The 20,613-nt window shown below is 40.4% G+C and overlaps 1 protein-coding gene across 5 annotated transcripts in view; it reads left to right on the top strand.

Moving 5' to 3' along the window:
• The window catches only part of CDON (cell adhesion associated, oncogene regulated), a 106,854-nt gene that overhangs the window by 81,731 nt on the left and 4,510 nt on the right, over nt 1–20,613 (top strand). For all 5 annotated transcript variants that reach the window (XM_045483396.1, XM_045483394.1, XM_045483392.1 and 2 more), the window contains exons 18-19: nt 1,712–1,791; nt 19,236–19,510. In XM_045483396.1, the coding sequence (XP_045339352.1) occupies nt 1,712–1,791; nt 19,236–19,510 (355 nt within the window). The remainder of the gene's footprint in view (nt 1–1,711; nt 1,792–19,235; nt 19,511–20,613) is intronic.

Here is a 20,613-nt window from a genome sequence, read left to right as displayed (position 1 = left end):
GATTTCATTATTTTGTGGGGAAAGACATGGCTTATATTCAGACTTTCTAAACTTTTTTTGGTCTCCACTCCTAGTCCAAGCTAGTAACATTGTCCAGGAAACTAAAGGAGAGGGCATTAAAGTTTGAATAGCATATGCTGTTTCCATAAGCAGAAAAGAATAAGTCTGATGTTTGGTTTAGGATTCGAACACAGGAGTTTGGGTTTTTCTGAACGGCGAAATTCTGTTTAAATAATAGTTGCTCCTTTAGGTGTACTAATCCTTTAGAGGCTAACATCTGTGGTTTTCACGTATTAGTTTTCTTACACCTCTTTTCTGGGTGGGAGGAAATAGGGAAATTTTTAAAAATGCTGGTGATCATAAAAATCATTGAATTAACTTTGATGTGTTTAGTGACTCAAATAAGCACATTACCCTGTAGGTGAACTTGATCTTGTGAAGCTTTGGAGCTTATGCTCATGATCTGAATGTGGCAGAGGATATTCTTTCTCTCACTGTTTTCCCAAAAATTCCTGTTGCTAGTTGGATCAGGAATGTGGAGAGACATTTTCAGTACTTTTGGTTTGCTTAGATTCTGGCCGTTGTTATGAGATGAATGGAAATGGAAAGTATTCTGGGAAAAACAATGGCCTGAACTTTCCTTAACCTTGCAGAACTGCCCTGGGTTTGGGTGCAGTGTGACAGCCTCTCCCACCCTTATCAAATTCGGTTCTGCTGTTTTTCGTCTGAAAGCAGAATTTTTACTCTGACCGTAAGCCTGCTTCAGTTCCCAACACCCAGTTTGGAAGAACTCTTGCCATTGTATATGTCAAGCGAGTGTTTTACAATGAGGTATGTGTTAATCTGGGCATTTTTCTTAATTGCCAGGCAGTTTCCGCCAAAAGCAACATCAAAATATTAATCCTCCCCTCCAAGTCATTGCTGGCTGAGAATCTACTCCATCTGGAAAAATATAACATGTTTGAAAACTTAGTGTAGTCAAGTGAACAGACCTAATCGAAATAATTACAGGAAAATGAAGATGGGTTTATCTTGTGACATCATTCAAACAGATTCCCACCCTGTTTCTCCAACTGGCATCACGTAAAATTCTTCCATGACTGCTAGAGAAGTAAAAATGAATAGGAGGTTGTAATGTACAGTGTATTTTGGGCCCAGTAGATTTGAAACCCTGAAGGGGAAGTGACTAAATGTCTCCATTTCTTTGGCTCCTTCCAGTACAAAAAGACTTGGGAAAAACATGGCGATTAGCTTGTAGGGTATAGTCTTAATATTGTACAGAATTCGGGGCGCCTGGGTGGCGCAGTCGGTTAAGCGTCCGACTTCAGCCAGGTCACGATCTCGCGGTCCGTGAGTTCGAGCCCCGCGTCGGGCTCTGGGCTGATGGCTCAGAGCCTGGAGCCTGTTTCCGATTCTGTGTCTCCCTCTCTCTCTGCCCCTCCCCCGTTCATGCTCTGTCTCTCTCCGTCCCAAAAATAAAAAAATAAAAAAAAAAAAAAAAAACGTTGAAAAAAAAATATTGTACAGAATTCATTGGTGAGTATTGGTAACTAACGATCAGCATAACGTTTTGCTCAGAGGTTGGTTAAAATATAGCGTATAACTGTTTCTTATTGGCCCGGCTTTTACATTTAAGGCCGTTTGATTATTGGTCTGTGACACCTTCATGCTTTTCTCTTTTTCTTTTTCCCTGCACTTCCTTCCTGACCAGGGTGGTGGGAGGTACACAGCAGTACCTCAGTCGGACCCGCTGGAGCGCGTTAGCTGTCGAAATTGTCGGAACAACAATAGGTAAGTGGCTCTGTATTTGCACAGGTTGTTGTGACTATGGTATAGGAAGGACTCTTCTTTTTCTCCCCTTTGGCAAAGGAAGTTCTTGAAATTTTATGTAAGATATAAATCTCAGAATATGGAGACTTAAGTTTAAGGCCATTACTAATTTTTTGGCCCTGCTTTACAGTTTTTACTTTTCTGGGCTTTGGTTATTTAGCTATATGGACAATGTTCAAGACATTATTTCTCACTGAGATGTTATTAAAAGGTTTGGTGTTTTTGAAATCTTTAAAGTAGAGGCATTCTCTGCATATAGACTTTGTCTTTTCTCATCTGTTTTTTTCCGTCTGTGTCATGAATGAGAGCATGTTTGAATGTTAGACGAAAAACCCTGTGTATGTAGTAATGTGTTTTCATAGTAATTTTACTGAAATTTTCTTACCAGATTATTCAGCGCTTCTTAAAATTATTATTCTTAAAACCTCAAGATAATTAAGTAGCAAAATCTCACTTTCTTTTAATTTTCTGAGTTTCAGAAACCTCTTAAGAGGTATATACACTCACAATATTTCAAACAAGATAGAAATATGTAGGGTAACATGTTCATTTAAATTTTGACAAGATTCAGGAAGCTTTCGGGCTACCTCTGTATATAGTAACTCCAAAGGATTGTCAGACGTTTCGTTGTATTAAAGTTCTGTCTGTCAAAAATCTTAGTTCTTTTTTTTTTTCCGTAACGATGGTATTGGATGACGTGGTCTCAGAAGCCCATCCCAGGTCTAAAATTCTACAGTGTAAAAGTTGTGTTATAGTTACTACATAAGATAACTGGAGTATGGACTGGATTTTGGATATTTCATTATTGAAATGGGATGGGACGTATATTTTTCAAATCAACGACAAGGTTAAGAGTTGTGTCTGGGAGTTACCAAAACCAGAGCTTGGAAGAAAACGGTCAGCTATAGAACTAACAGTCCATTTCTCAGCATGTGTTTTGAGTTGCAGAGCAAAAGCAATGAAAACTTCCTCGCGATTTTTCTTTATCGTTTACTTAGCCCATCTTAGGGTGTGTATGTGAGCAAGAGTCAGCTGCCTATTTTGTGTACTAAGGTTTCTTGTTACATTTTTTTCATGTTTATTTTTGAGAGAGGGGGAGAGAGAGTGTAAGCAAGCACACGTGTGTGCTCACACAGCGCATGTGCAAGTGGGGGAGGGGCAGAGAGAGAGAGGGAGAAAGAGAATCCCTAGACAGTGCAGAGCCCAGCAGAGGGCTCAAACTCACGAACTGTGAGATCATGTCCTGAGCCGAAATCCAGAGTCAGACACTTAATCGACTGAGCCACCCAGGAGCCCCTGCTTGTTACATTTTTAAATAAAATCTATATGACCCAGCTAAATTTTAAGATGTTTTATAACACCGAAGCCCTATTTTTGGTCCTGAACTGGCTGTAGGCTTTATCACAATTTGTTAGGAACATGCTAAAGATGCTTCATACACCTGGTAAGTAATCTAACAGATTTAATGAAAACGAATGGTATTGCCTGAAAATGTAATGTATTGTCCTTTGTGTTTCTCTTTAGCAGGTCTCAGTTCAACTGTAGGCATCAGAGTAATGTTGTAAGAGAACCTCTGGTCTAAGAATAAGCAGACAGAGGCTTTCCCACTGCCCAAATCTATGATCTTGGGAAAGTTATATAATCTCTCTATAGCTATGTCCTTATCTGAAAAATGAAAAATTGTCCTAGGAAATGTAAAATCAGCCCAACATACTCTGATTATAGATTTTGGTAATTTGCTGCCGATCATGTCTTTATGGTGATGTTATCATCCTGGTACCAAAATGCATCCCATTTATATGAATATGACCAGTATCTACCGTCATGCACTCACTCATAGCCATTTTTATGTGTGTGTGAGTGAGAGTATGTGTATAGTATTGGGGGTTTTGTTATACACGTTTGGGTTTTTTTCCCTTTAAGACCGTGGACAGTTAATAGTTCTATTAACTTTTCAAGTTGATAACTTCTTGAATTTCATGTTTGGGGGTTTTCCTTTTACCTGGGAATATGGGTACATTCTTTTTAGCCTGAGAAAACCAGCTTCTGTCTCACCCCAGCTTAAATTTACTTCTTCCTACAGAAGAGTCTACCTGTTCAGGGCAAATCTTGGCTTGTCTGCATTGCCTTCAAGGTTAGCCAAATGTCTCACCTGGCTCCCAGGAGCCATTATGTGATTTTGATACTTAATGATTGGCCAGATAAATATCAGTAAGTACCTACCTTCAACTCTGGAAAATTGGAATCATTAAATGTAAAGCTTCTCCTTTCACTTTGAAACTGAAAAGAGACATCTTTTCTCAAGATCCCCCAAGATGGCAAAGTTTGTAATAAGCTTCTGATGCTGAGACGTAGATGATATATGATTTACTCCCCCAAATATGCACAATTTTAGTTAATTTACACCTTTAGGATATTGACATTACTAAGAATACATTTGCATTTCCTACCACCAGTTGAACTAGTGTGTATGCAAAATGAGGCAAAATTTCAGTTCAGTTATATGAACATTTATCTGAGGGTGGATACAGGCATACCTCATTTTGTTGTGCTTTATTTCATTGCACTCTTCAGATACTGTGTTTTGTCCAAGTTAAAGGTTTGTGGTAACCCTACCTCAGGCATATCCATCAGTGCCCATTTTCCGACGGCATTTGCTTACTTCGCGACTCTGTCACATTTTGGTAATTCTCAAAATATTTCACGCTTTTTCATTATTATAAGTCTTATAATATCATAGTTCTCTTTCATTATTATAGTTTCATTGTTATAGTGATCTGATCAGTGATTATGACTCACTGAAAGCTCAGATGATGGTTAAAGTTTTTAGCAATAAAGCATTTTTTTTTAAACATTTATTTATTTTTGAGACAGAGAGAGACAGAGTATGAACGGGGGAGGGGCAGAGAGAGAGGGAGACACAGAATCAGAAGCAGGCTCCAGGCTCTGAGCCATCAGCCCAGAGCCCGACGCGGGGCTCGAACCCACGGACCGCGAGATCGTGACCTGAGCCGAAGTCGGACGCTCAACCGACTGAGCCACCCAGGCGCCCCTAAAGTATTTTTTTAACTAAGCTGTGTATATGTTTCTTTAGGCGTAATGCTATTGCACACTTTATAGTATAGTGTTAACAGAACTTTTAATATGCACTGGGAAACCAGCAGATTCATTTGACTTGCTCCATTGTGACATTTGCTTTATTGCCCTCGTCTGGAACCAAACCTCATTATCTCAAAGGTATGCCAATAGTGCAGTTCAGTGATTATCACACTTTAGCATACGTTAGAATCACTTGGAGCACTGTGAAAACACAAATGAGGAGGCTCTACCCTTAGAGTTGGTGATTCAGTAGGTATAGAGTGGGGCCTGAGAATTTGCATTCCTCATGAATCCCTACTGGGACAGATGCTACTGGTCCTGGGACCATGCTTTAAGGACCACTGGAGAATCTGGCTGGTGAAGTGCAAGTAGAGGGTAGCAGGGTATAAAATGGAAAAGTGGATTGAATTTATATCTTGAATGACCCTGAATGTCACGGTGTAGTAGTTTACTTAAGACATATTTATTGAGTGCCTACCATGTACTGGCTACTGGCCCACGTCCTACCTCTGGAGAGCCCACGGTCTGATCATAGTGATTTACAACAGAGCTCGAAATATAGTGAGCAGAGTTTGAAGAAGCATGTTGAATCTTGTAGTTCTACATTTAAGGAATGGAAAAAGTCCCTGTTGTTTCAGGAATAACAGTGCAGGAGGGATAGGAGATTTTTATGTTAATCGGAAGTGGGGGACATTGGCCGCCTGGGTGGCTCAGTCAGTTAAGCATCCGACTTTGGCTGAAGTCATGATCTCATGGTTTGTGAGTTCAAGCCCCACAGCAGGTAAGCTCGGGCCCCACTTCGGGCTCCACACTTTCTCCCTCTCTCTCTCTTTCTCTCTGCCCCTCACTCACTTGAGCGCTCTCTCTCTCTCTCTCTCAAAAAGAAATAAATTAATTAATTAAGACACACACAAAGATGTGGGGGATATTGGTGAAATGTTGAAAATCAATGGGCTAGTCGCATCATAATTCTCTGGAAGGTTTTTGAGAAGGGGAGCAGTGTATTCAAGAGATGCGTTTAGGCTTTGATTAGTGGTTGCAGTACACAGGTGGGATTGCAGGGAGGAGACCAGTTTGTTTCCATAACGAAGACTTGGCTTTCATGTAAGGAGTGAAGGTAGAAAGGAAGAGATGAGGAAGGTTCTAGAGTGGGAATCTTTAGGACTTGGCCACTGACTGATATGGATCTAGAAAAAAAGGAAGATGCATAATGAAGAGAAAGTTCCCAGCATGGATGGCATGGTAATTGCCACAGTAATAGTCATAGAAATAAGGAACTGAAATAAAGTGACATTGAGAAAAGGTGATGGATTTGGTTTTGGGCATTTAGAGTTCCAAGTTCCAGTTGGATATCTAAGCCAAGATGACAAATGAAAAGGCTGACGTTGGGCTCGGGGGTAGATCAGGGCTGTGCTACATATCTAAGAGTCATTTGCATCAAAGTGATAGAACTTAGGGCGCCTGGATGGCTCGGTTAAGCTTCCAACTTTGGCTCAGGTCATGATCTCATGGTTCGTGAGTTTGAGCCCTGCATTGGGTTCTGTGCTGACAGCTCAGAGCCTGGAGCCTGCTTCGGATTCTGTGCCTCCCTCTCTCTCTGCCCACCCCCCTCCCCATTCATTCTCTCTCTCTCTCTCTCTCTCTCTCTCTCTCTCTCTCTCATAATAAACATTAAAGAATTTTTTAAAAAGTGATAAAACTTAAGTATGGATGGGATCACCAAGGGAGATGGTAGCTTTGGCTAATTGATTATTTTTATATTTTTAATTATTTAAGGTACTGTTTTTGCCTTATTTCTTAGGCATTTAAAGTGATTAGACATCCTTTTTATAAGACTTTCTTCTCTCATTATTTTTGCTTATAGCCTTGAAATGTCTTCAAGGAGCTGATGAAAGGGATGTGATAAAATAAGGAGAGTGAAAGGAAAAAGCAGTTATTCATTCATTCAGCAAACATTTGTTGAAGGTCTGTAGTGGGCCAAACACCAAGCTAGGTCCTGGGGGATATGTCGTGAGCACACCAGGCATTGTCCTTGCCTTCACTGAGCTTACAGTTTGATGGGGAGACATACCTTTCCCAAAATGATATAAATGAAACATAAAAATGACCATGCACTCAAAACTGCATGCTTTAAAGGAAAAGTGAAGAATGGCTTTGAAAGGACTGATCTCCCTAAGCAAGTGACATTTTGCTCTAAAGCTCTGAAGAATTCGTAAAACTAGGGAAAAGAGAAGGGGATAGGTTTAAAACTTCCCAGGCAAACAAGAGGTACCATTTATGCAGGGCCATAAAGCAGAATGCTAGGATCCTTACCAAGCTTCAGGAAGATTAACGTGGCAGGAACCTGGCAAGCAAAGGGGTTAGAGGTCAACGGTAAGTGAAAGCAGGTCATAAGAGCCATGGAGAGTCAGTGAGAGATTTTAAGTAGGACAGCCTTGTGCTAGAACATTCTGGATGGAGTTTGGAGAATAAATTGGAGGGGGCAAAAGAGGATACAAGGGACCAGTTAAATGGCTATTGCAGTAGCCCAGATGAGAAGCATGCCCTTGGATGGTTGCAGTAGATATGGAGAGAAGTAGATGAGTTTGAGAGATTTAGGAGGTGCCAATTAAAAAAAATAGACACCTGGGGCGCCTGGGTGGCTCAGTCGGTTGAGCGTCCGACTTCAGCCCAGGTCATGATCCCACACTCCGTGAGTTGGAGCCCCGCGTCGGCCTTTGTGCTGACAGCTCAGAGCCTGGAGCCTGCTTCGGATTCTGTGTCTCCCTCTCTCTCTGCCCCTCCCCTGCTTGTGCTCTCTCTCTCGCTCTCTCTCTCTCTCTCTCAAAAATAAACACTAAAAAAAAATTTTTTTAAGACACCAGTGATCAGTTGAGGGAAGAGGCAGGCAGGGGGGTATCTAGGTAAGTGATGCAACCTACTAAGTAGGAATCACCGCAGGAGATGAGGAGAAACGGTTTACCCCTTAGCACACCCTTGGGAGTCATCCTTTTAGACTCCTTTTCAAACTCTCCTTTACCCAGGGTGGCTCTCGTATTCCACAGATGCCTAATGGATGAAGTCTTGTGTGGGACCTGTCCCCGGTGGAATCTTACCTGTGCGGTGTCCTGCCGTGCTTTCTTGGGTTTAAACTTAAACATGGTTTGTAGAGTGGGCACTTAAGAAACAAATCAGTGCCAGCCTTAGACCCCTTTTACCATCCGTCTGTTTTGGTCATAACTATCTGGAGAGAAAACGTTGCCTTTATTGTCTAAATTGGAGTACTGATGTGAAAATTTGAGAACAGGTAAGAGGGGAATGTGCACTCCAGCAGTCTGTAGAGTTTTATTTGATGTGCTAGTGCTTTTGTGGCATGTTGTAAATGACTGCCTGCTTCATCATGTTCAGCTAATTTGAACCCTTTTCGGGTTTTAAGAGTGATATGTAATAGCTCACGATGGACAGCTAGAAAGAAGCGTATTTAATGCACCTTTGTGGGGAGCCAGTCCCCTGCACTGAAGACTTAATTGAGAAATCCTTGTGCATTTCAAGAATGTAACAGATTTTAATCAAATAAATCAAAAGCTTTCTGTCTTTCCCCTTCTCTTCTCAATTTAAAAGGCAGTGGAGCAGTTCTGGATATGTAATCAAATGGGGCTTGTCAGTTGCTTGGCTAGTTTAATGGGAAAGGATTGAGGTTAAATCCTGCCTGTTTATCATCAGTCTTGATAATGCGTAGAAAAAGAGTAGAGAGGACACTGATGGCATTCACAGATGAATGAATTGAGAGGTCCCATCAGGAAAAAACAAGAAATTAAGGGTCCTAGAGAGATTAGAAGTGGGCAGGAAGTAGCCAAGTAAAAACCAGCTTGGAGAAATGTGTATAATCCACCTGGGAAGAAAGAGTACAAGCTGTACGTGGCTGATGGTCAAAGGAGAAATCACTTGACTGGGACTGGTGCCTTAGGAAGCACAGATCGTACGAATGATCTCCAAGCTCTTGCACGAGGACAACCTTGAAAGTCTGTGTGTTGCTGAGCTTGGGGACACTTTTTAACCAATTTGGAACCTTTCACTGATAATCGGATAGACGCAGATAAAAATAATGTGTCAAGATGAGTATGCAAACATTGCGTTATAGCACTAGCTCTTTCTGGCCTACGATTAGAGCTACCCAGCTGGTTTGTGAAGTATGAAAGTGACTGCTTGTTGAGTACATCTAAATTCTTTGCTCCAGCAAGTGAATTTGTTATGACTCCATCTATCTATTGCTCATCATGTAGCTACTTCAGAAATAGCCATAAAAACCAAAGGCAGCAAACACATAAAACCTAAGGTTTGGTTTCTCTTCCATCTGTGGTAATCTGCCCAATTCCCTAAGAAAAAAAAATTCAAAACATTGTGTCTAGTTTTTTTTTTTTTGTTACTTAACATTTTTTGTTGTTGAAGTATAGTTGACATACAACGATACATTAGTTTTTTTTTTTTTGTTTTTTTTTAATTTTTTTTTCAACGTTTATTTATTTTTGGGACAGAGAGACACAGAGCATGAACGGGGGAGGGGCAGAGAGAGAGGGAGACACAGAATCGGAAGCAGGCTCCAGGCTCTGAGCCATCAGCCCAGAGCCTGACATGGGGCTCGAACTCACGGACCGCGAGATTGTGACCTGGCTGAAGTCAGACGCTTAACCGACTGCGCCACCCAGGCGCCCCACGATACATTAGTTTTAACATGTACAAGATAGTGATTCAATAATTAATACATTATGTAATGCTCACAACAGTGTCACCATCTGTCACTGGCTGTTATTATATTATTATTATTATTATTATATTATTGACTGTCACTGGCTGTTATTATATATTACGTTAATATATTATTATTGTGTTATTATTGGCTGTACTTTTCATCCCCTTGACCTATTTTATTTATTTATTTATTTATTTATTTTAATTTTATTTTTTAAAATTTACATCCAAAGTAATTAGCATATAGTGCAACAATGATTTCAGGAGTGGATTCCTTAGTGCCCCTTATCCATTTAGCCCATCCCCCCTCCCACAACCCCTCCCGTAACCCTCAGTTTGTTCTCCATATTTATGAGTCTCATCTGTTTTGTCCCCCTCCCTGTTTTTTTATATTATTTTTGTTTCCCTTCCCTTAAGAGTCTCGTCTGTTTTGTCTCTTAAAGTCCTCATATGAGAGAGGTCATATGATTTTTGTCTTTCTCTGACTGACTCATTTCACTTAGCACCATACCCTCCAGTTCCATCCACATAGTTGCAAATGGCAAGATTTCATTCTTTCTGATTCCCGAGTAATACTCCATTGTATATATATTCCACACCTTCTTTATCCATCCGTCCATCGATGGACATTTGGGCTCTTTCCATACTTTGGCTATTGTTGATAGTGCTGCTATAAACATGGGGGTGCATATGTCCCTTCAAACCAGCACACCTGTATCCCGTGGATAAATACCTAGTAGTGCAATTGCTGGGTCGTAGGGTAGTTCTATGTTTAGTTTTTTGAGGAACCTCTATACTGTTTTCCAGAGTGGCTGCACCAGCTTGCATTCCCACATTGTGTCCAGTTTTTGAAATTGATCAGTACCATCCTTCTGAGGAAGTTCTATATTTCCTACTTATAATATGGAGAACAGTGGCCTGTCGTCTGGGAGTCAGGTGGTTAGGATAGTGTTTTTGGTCTTTTATTTGTAAGACAATGTGTGTGTGAGCTTGCCATGTTCAGTAATTTACTCAGTCGTTTATTGTCATCTATTTTGTGACAGTCACAGTAAAGTAATTCCCAAAGGGCAACTCCCACTCTGAGACTGGGGTCGTTGCATCCTACAAAGAATGTACAATGAGAGTGGAGGACAGCCGTGGCCCTGGAGGAATGCCATCAGGCTTCTGTTGCATAGTAACTGATGAGCCTCCAAAAATAAGGGCCGGGTCAGCAATGTGACAGAGACACTGAGGCAAGAGGAAACAGAAGTAAGCTGAGTATTTACTTTAAGTTTATTTATTTATTTTGAGAGGGAGAGAGCCTGTGTGCAGGGGAGGGGCAGACGGAGGGGGAAAGCGAGAATCCCAAGCAGGCTCTGTGCTTTTACCATGGAGTCTGACTCAAGGTGCAGACTCATGAACTGGAGATCATGACCTAAAGCCGGAGTCAAGAGTCAGATGCTTAACCCACGGAGCCACCCAGGCACCCAGTAAGCTGAGTATTAAAACAAACCACCACCAAGATGTGAGTGTTTCAGAAGTTTCAAGAACATACTCATGAAAATGAGTATCACACATCCAAGAGATCCATGGATAGTCAGTCTTTGCCCTTCAGGGATCATCAAAAGAGGAAACTTAAGGGGCGCCTGGGTGGCTCAGTCGGTTGGGCAGCCGACTGCGGCTCAGGTCATGATCTCGCAGTCTGTGGGTTCGAGCCCCGCGTCGGGCTCTGTGCTAACAGCTCGGAGCCTGGAGCCTGCTTCCAATTCTGTGCCTGCCTCTCTCTCTGCCCCTTCCCTGTTTGGTCTCTGTCTCTGTCTCTCTCTCTCTCAAAAAAAAAAAATAAATAAACGTTAAAAAAAAATTAAAAAAAAAAGAGGAAACTTAATGCAAAATTTATACAATTACCTGATCAGAGCCATTCTGTACATAATCAGTCACACTTAACAAATATTTAACTGTGTAAACAGAAATGGGCCACTTCTCTAGAAAATATTTCAGAGGTCCTATATAGTTTTTTGGAATGTCCAAAATATATTTAGTCAAATACTTAAACAACATACTTGTCGAAGCACAGTCCTGTGCCACTGTTCCAATCTTCTATTTCCTAGTGTGTGCTATCCAGATTGTTGGTTAAAGACTATTTCGTTACTTTTATGACACCGTAACTGTCCTTTTTCTATCTTACCAATTTGTCAGGTCTTTCCTGTTAACCGAAAGAGATCTTAGTAAACTAACAGGCCCCAGACCACCTGAATTAATTTTAGCACACATTTTTGTACGTGGCAAGATGCCCAGGGCTCTATTTACCCAGTGATTTTACATTTAAAATTAAGCAAAGTAGTTTCATTGAGTCAGAGACAGCTCAGTGAAAACTTTCACTCTACCTTAAGCCAATAATAACTGCAATTGAAGGATTATTTGAGAAGCCTAAGGTAGTGAAACTACAAACTCTTTGTGCCTGTATAAACTGTAAAGTGTGCATTGTAAGAGCCGCTTGATAAATGTCCTATATTTGTAGACATACTCATTTGACATGTTCTCTCATTCACTGCCTATAGATTTGGGTCTTTGAAGTTTACATGGATACACATCACTATTTTTGTGATTACCCGGTTGCTTTAGCGATTTTAATTCAAGTGTTAATCAGCAAAAGTGTTTCCACATGCTATCTTCTTAATTCTATTCAGAACAGGTATTATAGTCCTTTTTCATTTATTCATTTATTTTTTACTTATTTAATTTATTTTTATTTTCTGAGAGAGAGAGAGGGTGCAAGTAAGCGAAGAGCAGAGAGGGAATCCCAGGAGGGACAGAGGGAAAAAGGGAGAGAGGGAGGAAGACATAGAATGAGAGAAGCGGGGTTCACCTGAAGTGGGGCTGGTGCTCACCTGACGTGGGACTTGAACTCACAAACCGTGAGATGATGACCTGAGCCAAAGTTAGATGGATTAATGACTGAGCCACCCATTTGCCCCTATTATATTCTTTTTTCATATACTTTGTCATCTGTGCTTGTGTCTTAGCACATAACCCCCAAGTTAAAGCCATTTTTATGTTGATACATGTAGATACCTGGAACAGAAAAATGATTTCCATGTAGTTATCCAAATGGTAAATTCCTGGGGCGCTTGGGTGGCTCAGTCAGTTAAGCGTCCGACTTAGGCTCGGGTCATGATCTCATGGTTTGTGCGTTCGAGCCCCGCATCAGGCTCTCCTCTGTCAGCACGGAGCCTGGAGCCTGCTTTAGATCTTCTGTCCCCTTCTCTCTCTGCCCCTCCCACACTCACAGTCTGTCAAAAATAAACATTAAAAAAAAAAAAAAAAAGGTTAATTCCTGATGATTAGGGGTTAGGATTTGTTGTACTAGAAAATTTTATCAGTGTGGTTCAGCATGTTGAAAAGTGGGTAATCTAACGCAAAGTATGATCAACGTCAACACTGTTCTGTTGAGAGTCACAATTCAGAACAAAGTAAACTGCTGTCCTCTTCTGTTTCACTTATCTGAAAAATAGATACCAAAGAATAGGGAACGGTTAAATTGTACTTCTTTTTTTTCTTGCTAAATATGCGTCACTTCTTGTAAAACATCTGAATATTTCATCTATGTGTTTTCTCCGGCACAGAAAAGCAGGTTATCATCCGTCACAGTTGGCCATGGCCCCTCTGTCTTGGCCATCCCCTTAGTCCTGCCCCACCCATGTAGTTCACCTCCACTGCCTCCCAGCAAATCGCCCTTGCACTTCATCGAAAAAGCTCATCCTTTGGGGCATCTGGGTCACTCAGTCGGTTGAGCAGCTGACGCTTGATCTCAGCTCAGGTCTTGATCTCAGGGTCATGAGATCAAGCCTCTCATGAGATAAACCCTCATGAGATAAAGCGTCCTCGCTGGGCATGGAGCCAAACAAACAAACAAACAAATATGTCATCCTTTGCTTTAAATTGAAGAAGCGAGCAGAAAAAAAGAAACTAAAAGGAAAGCAACAGAAGAATTTAAGGCCTCTGACTATCTGGTGAGTCTTCATTATTTTGTGTTAACATTATTTTATGTTAACATTAATTCCTCTTAGAGCTACCTCAACAAATTATTAATTTATACTATTTTGTTTTTAGGGAGGTGCCCTGGTTTTTCTAATTCTGGCAAGTATTTTTTTTTTTTTTTTTTTACTACAGTTTAACTTTGCTTTTTTTAAGTGAAAACTTTTCTTTCTGCCCTGATGATACTTTGTGGTCTTTTAGGTTTCTAGGACCTCTGTGTTACTTCCAGATTCTTGCAGACACATGGGGCCTCAAGCCAGAAGCTTATTAGTTAGTTTGTTTTACAACATCACCATCGGGGGTTGTTTTTAAGGGTCTGCCTGTGCTGTGCGTCTCACTGTTTTAAGAGGTTACTCTAACACTGGGACAGTTATCTCCTGTCCTCAAGGAGATTGAAGTTTAAGTCAGATATCTTTGGAACCAGCAGATGAGAGAAAACCCAGACAACAGAGCCAGTATGGAACATGGACAGACATAACTACTATTGTCCGACAAAAATCCTAAGGCGTAAGTATATCCATTCATTCTTGCTAAAGTGGACATGTCTTATCTTAGTGTTGAGCATGGTCTGTTATAAGATGTTTTCCAGTTAGTTTAATCATTGCCCGCCCCCTCTGACGATGAATTTACTTACTTAAGAAAAAGGATATAAAAAATGGCTGATGTTTTAATGTTTATTATTTATTAGTTCAACATTTTTGAGGTCCTACTAATGTGCCACAAACTATGTGCCTGGTGCTAGACATTATGACTTTAATCGGAGTCCCGTGTACATCAGTACTTTGACCACTTCTTAGGCAATAAAACACTTTAGACCATTTTCACTCATTTCCTTCTTCAGGGTTTTGTGTTATTTTTGTCACGTTTTCATTCTACAGATACGTAAAATTCTCTAAGACATTACAGCTACTGTTTTTTGAAGTCAGTATTTATTCAGAATTCCTGACACTACATTTTTTTGATACTGTTCGTCCTTTTCAGTATTTCCTTTCTTCTCTGTGCTGGTAGTCATTTCCTTCAACTTGGAAAAACTCCCTTTGGGATTTCTTATAATACAGGTCTGAGGGTGACAAATTGTCCCAGCGTTTTGGTCTGAAAATGTCTTCAGTTCATCTTCCTTTCTGACGGATCCTTTCTACTGTTTATTGAACTCTAGGCTGGCAGTTACTTTCTTTTTGTACTTGCACGATGTTGCATTATGGCTTCTATCGCTTCTGGTGAAGAATCGTCTGTGCAGCTGTCATTGTTCCCTTCCAAAGTACTAATGTCTGTTTCTTTTGACTGCTTTTATGATTTTCACATTGTATTTTGCCTTCGGCAGTTTAATTATTCACATTAAATTCTGTGGTTAATTATTCACATTCGAAAGTGTGAATCTGTATTCTGCTTGGGGTTCATAGGACTTCTTGAATCTGCGGCTTGGGCTTTCGTCAGTTTTAGCAAATTCTTAGCCCTCTGTCTCCAGATATGGCTCTGTCTTGTTCTCTTTTCACGATGCTTCATATGTCTTTAAAACTTCTCTCTATATTTCCCATCCTTTTGTCTCTGCCCTTCAGTCTGAATAGTATGCAGTGCCTGCTTCTAATTATTACTAGACTCTACGTGTCTATTAAAACTCTTCATCTTGGGGCGCCTGGGTGGCGCAGTCGGTTAAGCGTCCGACTTCAGTCAGGTCACGATCTCGCGGTCCGCGAGTTCGAGCCCCGCGTCGGGCTCTGGGCTGATGGCTCAGAGCCTGGAGCCTGTTTCCGATTCTGTGTCTCCCTCTCTCTCTGCCCCTCCCCCGTTCATGCTCTGTCTCTCTCTGTCCCAAAAATAAATAAACGCTGAAAATAAAAAAAAAAAAAAAAAACTCTTCATCTTGTCATCTTTTTTCTTAAATACGTGCATCCAAGTCTTTTAAAGTCTTTGTCTCCTAATTCAGTATCTGCATCACTTATTTTTCTCTCGTTCTTTTCTCTTGATATGCCTGATAATTTTTAATTGAATTCTGGGCACTGCGTATGAAAACTCACAGAGGCTCTGGAAGAAGTTTTCTTCTTCCAGAAGGGACTGCTTTTGGCAGGCAGTTTGGCAAGGGGCAGATCGCTTTAACCCGATCAGGGACTGAGCTGATTATTTACTGCTGAGTTTCAACGTCTGTAAAAGTGTTGTCTGTTTCTGCTTCACCATTATTTTTACAGCATAAGCCTTCAAGGGTCCTAGTTAAAAAGCCTTTTCTCTTTGGGAGACTCTGAACTCCAATTTCTGTTTTCTCAGCCCCATGAAAGTGCCAGGAGTCCTGCTTAGCTTCTTAGCTTTGTAGCCAGCACTTTCTGCTTCATGCCTCAGCCTTTTCTTTTTGCACTGAATTGGGGAAATGCCTCAAGAGGAAAAGGGGATGCTGAAACTCGGGTTCACATTTACCTTCTTTCTGAAATCTCAGCCACTCAGGTGCTTGCTTGGGTAGTAGCCCTCTGATGACTTCAATAAATTTAAAATAAAAATTTCTTGGGGCGCCTGGGTGGCTCAGTCAGTTAAGCATCCGACTTCCACTCAGGTCATGATCTCGCGGTCCATGAGTTTGAGCCCCACATTGGGCTCTGTGCTGACAGCCCAGAGCCTGGAGCCTGCTTCAGATTCAGATCTACCTTATTTATTTCTCCCTCTCTCTCTGCCCCTTTTGCATGTGCATGCGCGTGCTCTCTCTCTCTCTCTCTCTCTTTCTCTCGAAAATAAATAAACATTAAAAAAGTTTTAAAATAAAAATTTCTCCATCCTTTGTAGTTGTCCTTGGCAGGAGAATTGTTCTGATACAAACTAATCAGTCATAGCCAGCAACCAGCAGTTTAATTTTTTAAAAGTTATTTCCAACAAATCATGGAAACCATGTAGATTCCCCCAACTAGAGTTATTTCTAATTTGGGGAAACCAGAATCCTTCTTACTCTCTAATTCTGTAATTGTGACCTAATGTAATTTCTTCGATTATAAAACAATTGGGTCTGAACCAGTAGGAAAGAATAGACACTAGTCTCTGGCTGGTCACATGGGAAGTGCCCTGTTCTCATCAAGCACACATCTATTACCGTCTCACAGACAGTGTCTTTTATATCTTCTTGTGTAACTTACTGCATCACGCTGGAACCGTTTGTTTACTTGTCCATCTCTGCTTGACTGGAAGCTGGAAATCTGCCTTATTTACCTTTATATTTTCAGTCTCTTACCACAGTGTCTGACATTTAGAAGGTGTTCAGCAAATGCTTTTAGAATAAAGGGTTCTTCTAGGTAAGGTTATTTATATAAATGGAGAATACCCGTTAAATTTTCATTAGTAGTATTTGAATTCAGAAAGGCTATTTTTGTCTGTGTTTTGGTTTTGCCTCTGACCATGCCCCACATTTTGGGTGAATACCCTACTTAACAGTCTGTATTCGATTCGACGAATTGAATATGTTCAGAGGGAATTCTCAGGTTCCCTGGGTATTGGGACAGAGGAAGAGACCTGACAAAATCCAAGAAGGAAAGAGGGCGATGACATGGACATTATTAAATGGCTGTCAGGAGATTAGTGCTCACTTTTGCCAGCATCCCAGAAAATTTTTTAAAATTCAGAGTTGAATAAAATGTAGAACGGGACAAATAAGGAATGCCATACTCTCCTGGAGTCATGATCTGTCTAGTCCAGTGCTCTGATTCTGCCTCCAGCAAACTTTCTTCTTACTAGTGCTTCCTTCATTTTTTATTGGCTTAAGACATGCATGGGAACACTTGGGTTTTATTTGAATCAGGTATGTGTTTCTTGCTATATATTATTAAAACTTAAAATAGAGTCCTACTAGATAATCCTGTACTCAAACTGTTCTGTACAAATGAATACCTCACATACTTGGCTTTCCATTCCAGGTGACTAGTATCCAGATTCCACTAAATTTATAGTAAGTATACTTCTCTATTTGAAATTAATGCTGGACTTACTTAAATGAAGGATCTGGTTAACTGACAGATATCTTCCTGTCTTGCAGGTTCAGATCTTTCTTCCTGCTTAGCATTTAGTATTTCCAATAACCTGAACCAACAGAGATGCTCGTAACAGTTGCATGGACTTCTTTTACTCATTTGCATATGCCCCAGAAATGTACCATCCCATGGTAAAAAAGTGGAAATCCAAAAGATTCTTATTTTTATTCCCCAACATCGCCTAGCTCCATCACACTGCTGGTCAGTTCTGTGTGTTTCCTACCTAACATGCCCAAATCAAAGCCAAATGAAATGTCTTCCTAAGACTTTTCTTACAATTATTGAAATAAAAAATATATTTCTGTTATTCCAGTTTCTGTTTATGATGGAATAGCTTGATCATCTATAGGTAATAATAGTGATGAAATCTGGACAGTTTGAAATTATTGGAGAATAGCCTGAAGCAGGCAGGAACTGAATAAATCTAAACTTGAAAGACAATGGCTGACATTTATTTGTGAATTTTTGCTGGAGGGCATTCTCCAGTCTTGGGTCAGGGACCCAAACAGAGGTGTCAGAGGATAGAGTTCAAGACCAATAGAAAACCAGCAAAAAAAAAAAAAAAAAAAAAAAAAGGAAAATGTGATACTTAAAGGAAAAAAGTCAACAGAAACAGACCCTGAGGTGACACAGATGTCACAATGAGCAGACAGTGACTTTTGAGGCAGCTGTTATAAATAGGTTCAAGCACCTAAAGGAGGATAAAAACATTGAATTCACACTTGAGGAATTGCAGCAGAGAAATAGAAACTATAGAAAAGACCACAAGGAAATTCCAAAGCCGAAAAGTACAATTAGCAGGAATGGAAAATTTACTGAATGGCGTTAACAGCAGACTGGAAATGACAAGACAGAATCCGTGAACTAGAAGATCAATAGAAATGATCTAATCTGAAGAACCGAAAGAAAAAAAGAAAACGCGTATCTTAGGTGAGGGCAGGAATAAAAGTAAGTCAGGATTGAAGTGAATGCTCCGTGCTAATAAATTCTAGCAATCAGTTCTTCAAAGAAAAAAATTTAAAAATACACAAAACCTGGATTTCGGACATCTGATCCTTGTAGTGTCCCCCGCCCTGCAAGGGGGAAGAGGGAACATATTACCTGACTTCAAAGCCGTGTGTTTTTGCTGGCTTTCATAAGATTCGTCCTCTCACGTGGCCATAGGTTTCTTAGCTTTCTGTACTCTTCTTCCTCTCTGTTCTCTTCCATTCCTTCCAGTGGCTAATGGCCTTTTTCTTCTGTGTGCTGTATTCAGGAACCAGTTAATTATGAAATGGAAGACAACTTCTGACAGAGGACCAAGGCAAAGGAAGCCTGTGAGATTGGTCATCCTGTATGGCTTTATTCTTAAGTGGTGCAGTCTCCTGCTGTATTCCACTTTAACTGCGATTTCTGAGTTCTTGATCTTGCAAATCAGAGTGAATCATTGCATTATTTGTAAGCACTGATCTTTCTTAATGAGAGTCTGTGATTACAGAACACCAAACGGTATTTCGAAGTAAGTGTATTTTAACGATTGATCCCTGAAGGCACAATTCTGTTTCTTTTGGTTGTATTTTGTAGGTGTTTCACCAAAACCAGCAGCACTTTCAGCAGCAGCCCCCTTCCTGTGGTCCCAGTGGTAGCACCTTATCCTCACGATGGCTTGGAAATGAAGCCCCTCAGTCACATGAAGGTGCCCGTATGTCTGGCTTCCACAGCCCCCGACTGTAGCCAGTCACCTGAGGAGAGCTTCAAAGATGACACGGCACCAAGACCTGCTCAGCATACTTGCTGTCAGGACAATAGAAATGACATCGACATTGAGTGCACAGAAGATACAGCAGAGTTCAGCAGAGGTACCGGGAGCCATTAGCAATCTCAAGTTTCATGTGCAAATACCATTCACATAATCTAAAACAATTTTCCCCTCATACGGTTGTTTTTAGAATGCACAGAATAAGCTGTTCCCAGATCTGTCTTCTATAGTTTACAAAAATACAAGAGTTCACATAAGTCATTTGCAAGAAGAATGGAAATGGGGGGAAAGGGATCGTTTCTGCGTCTTTCCATTTTTGTGAAAATTGGAGTGCTCTATCCCACTGGTGTGTGTTGGGGGGAAAATCCCATCATAATTTCAGAGTACATAACGGGCTCACTCCTTTTCTCACACGTGTAAAATATAGTTACAGCAATTTCTCTGTCTAGTTAGACAACATATTATCTGGTAGCAGAATTGTGTATGTTAATTTAATGCATTTCCCCATACATTTCCCAGGGTATAGTCAGAAACCATTCTATCCCTACTAGAAAAATAAAAGGTTCTTAGTAATGCCATCGATCCAGTCATATTTGATAGCTTAGGGACGGAATCACTGTGTGTAAAGATGCTTTTAATCATTTCAAACCATCTGTGATACAAACATAAAAATGATAAACATGTGAAAAATGTTTCCCAAGTTCCATTAAACTACGTGCTTTAAAAAAAAGAAAGAAAAAAGAAATCTTAAGTTTCAAGCTAGTCTTCAGTTACTTAAGACCTATATGAAGGAAGTTGCTTTTTTCTGTGATCAACTCACATATTTCTTAAATAGTAGGTGGGGTTAGTGGGTACTTCAAAAAAGTTGACGATACAGGGAATTCTGTGAAATTCTGTTATCCACATCCTTCAGCTCAGGCTGTTAATCCCATTACATTTTGGAGAATAAATCCAAATAGGCTTTGATTCAGTTTGTACCTGAACAGGAGACTTGTGGGGCAATGCATTTTGTGATCATGGGCCTCTTTTACATTTGCATTAATTCTGGAGTTCTAGCCTTTCTTTTCTTTCTTTCTTTCTTTCTTTCTTTCTTTCTTTCTTTCTCTCTCTCTGTCTCTTTCTTTCTTTCTTTCTTTCTTTCTTTCTTTCTTTCTTTCTAATGTTTATATATTTTATTTATTTAGTTTTGAGGTGGAGGGGATT

The sequence above is a fragment of the Leopardus geoffroyi genome, chromosome D1 (assembly GCF_018350155.1).
Source record: "Leopardus geoffroyi isolate Oge1 chromosome D1, O.geoffroyi_Oge1_pat1.0, whole genome shotgun sequence".
Taxonomy (NCBI): domain Eukaryota; kingdom Metazoa; phylum Chordata; class Mammalia; order Carnivora; family Felidae; genus Leopardus; species Leopardus geoffroyi.
This window is presented reverse-complemented; position numbering and strand designations above follow the sequence as displayed.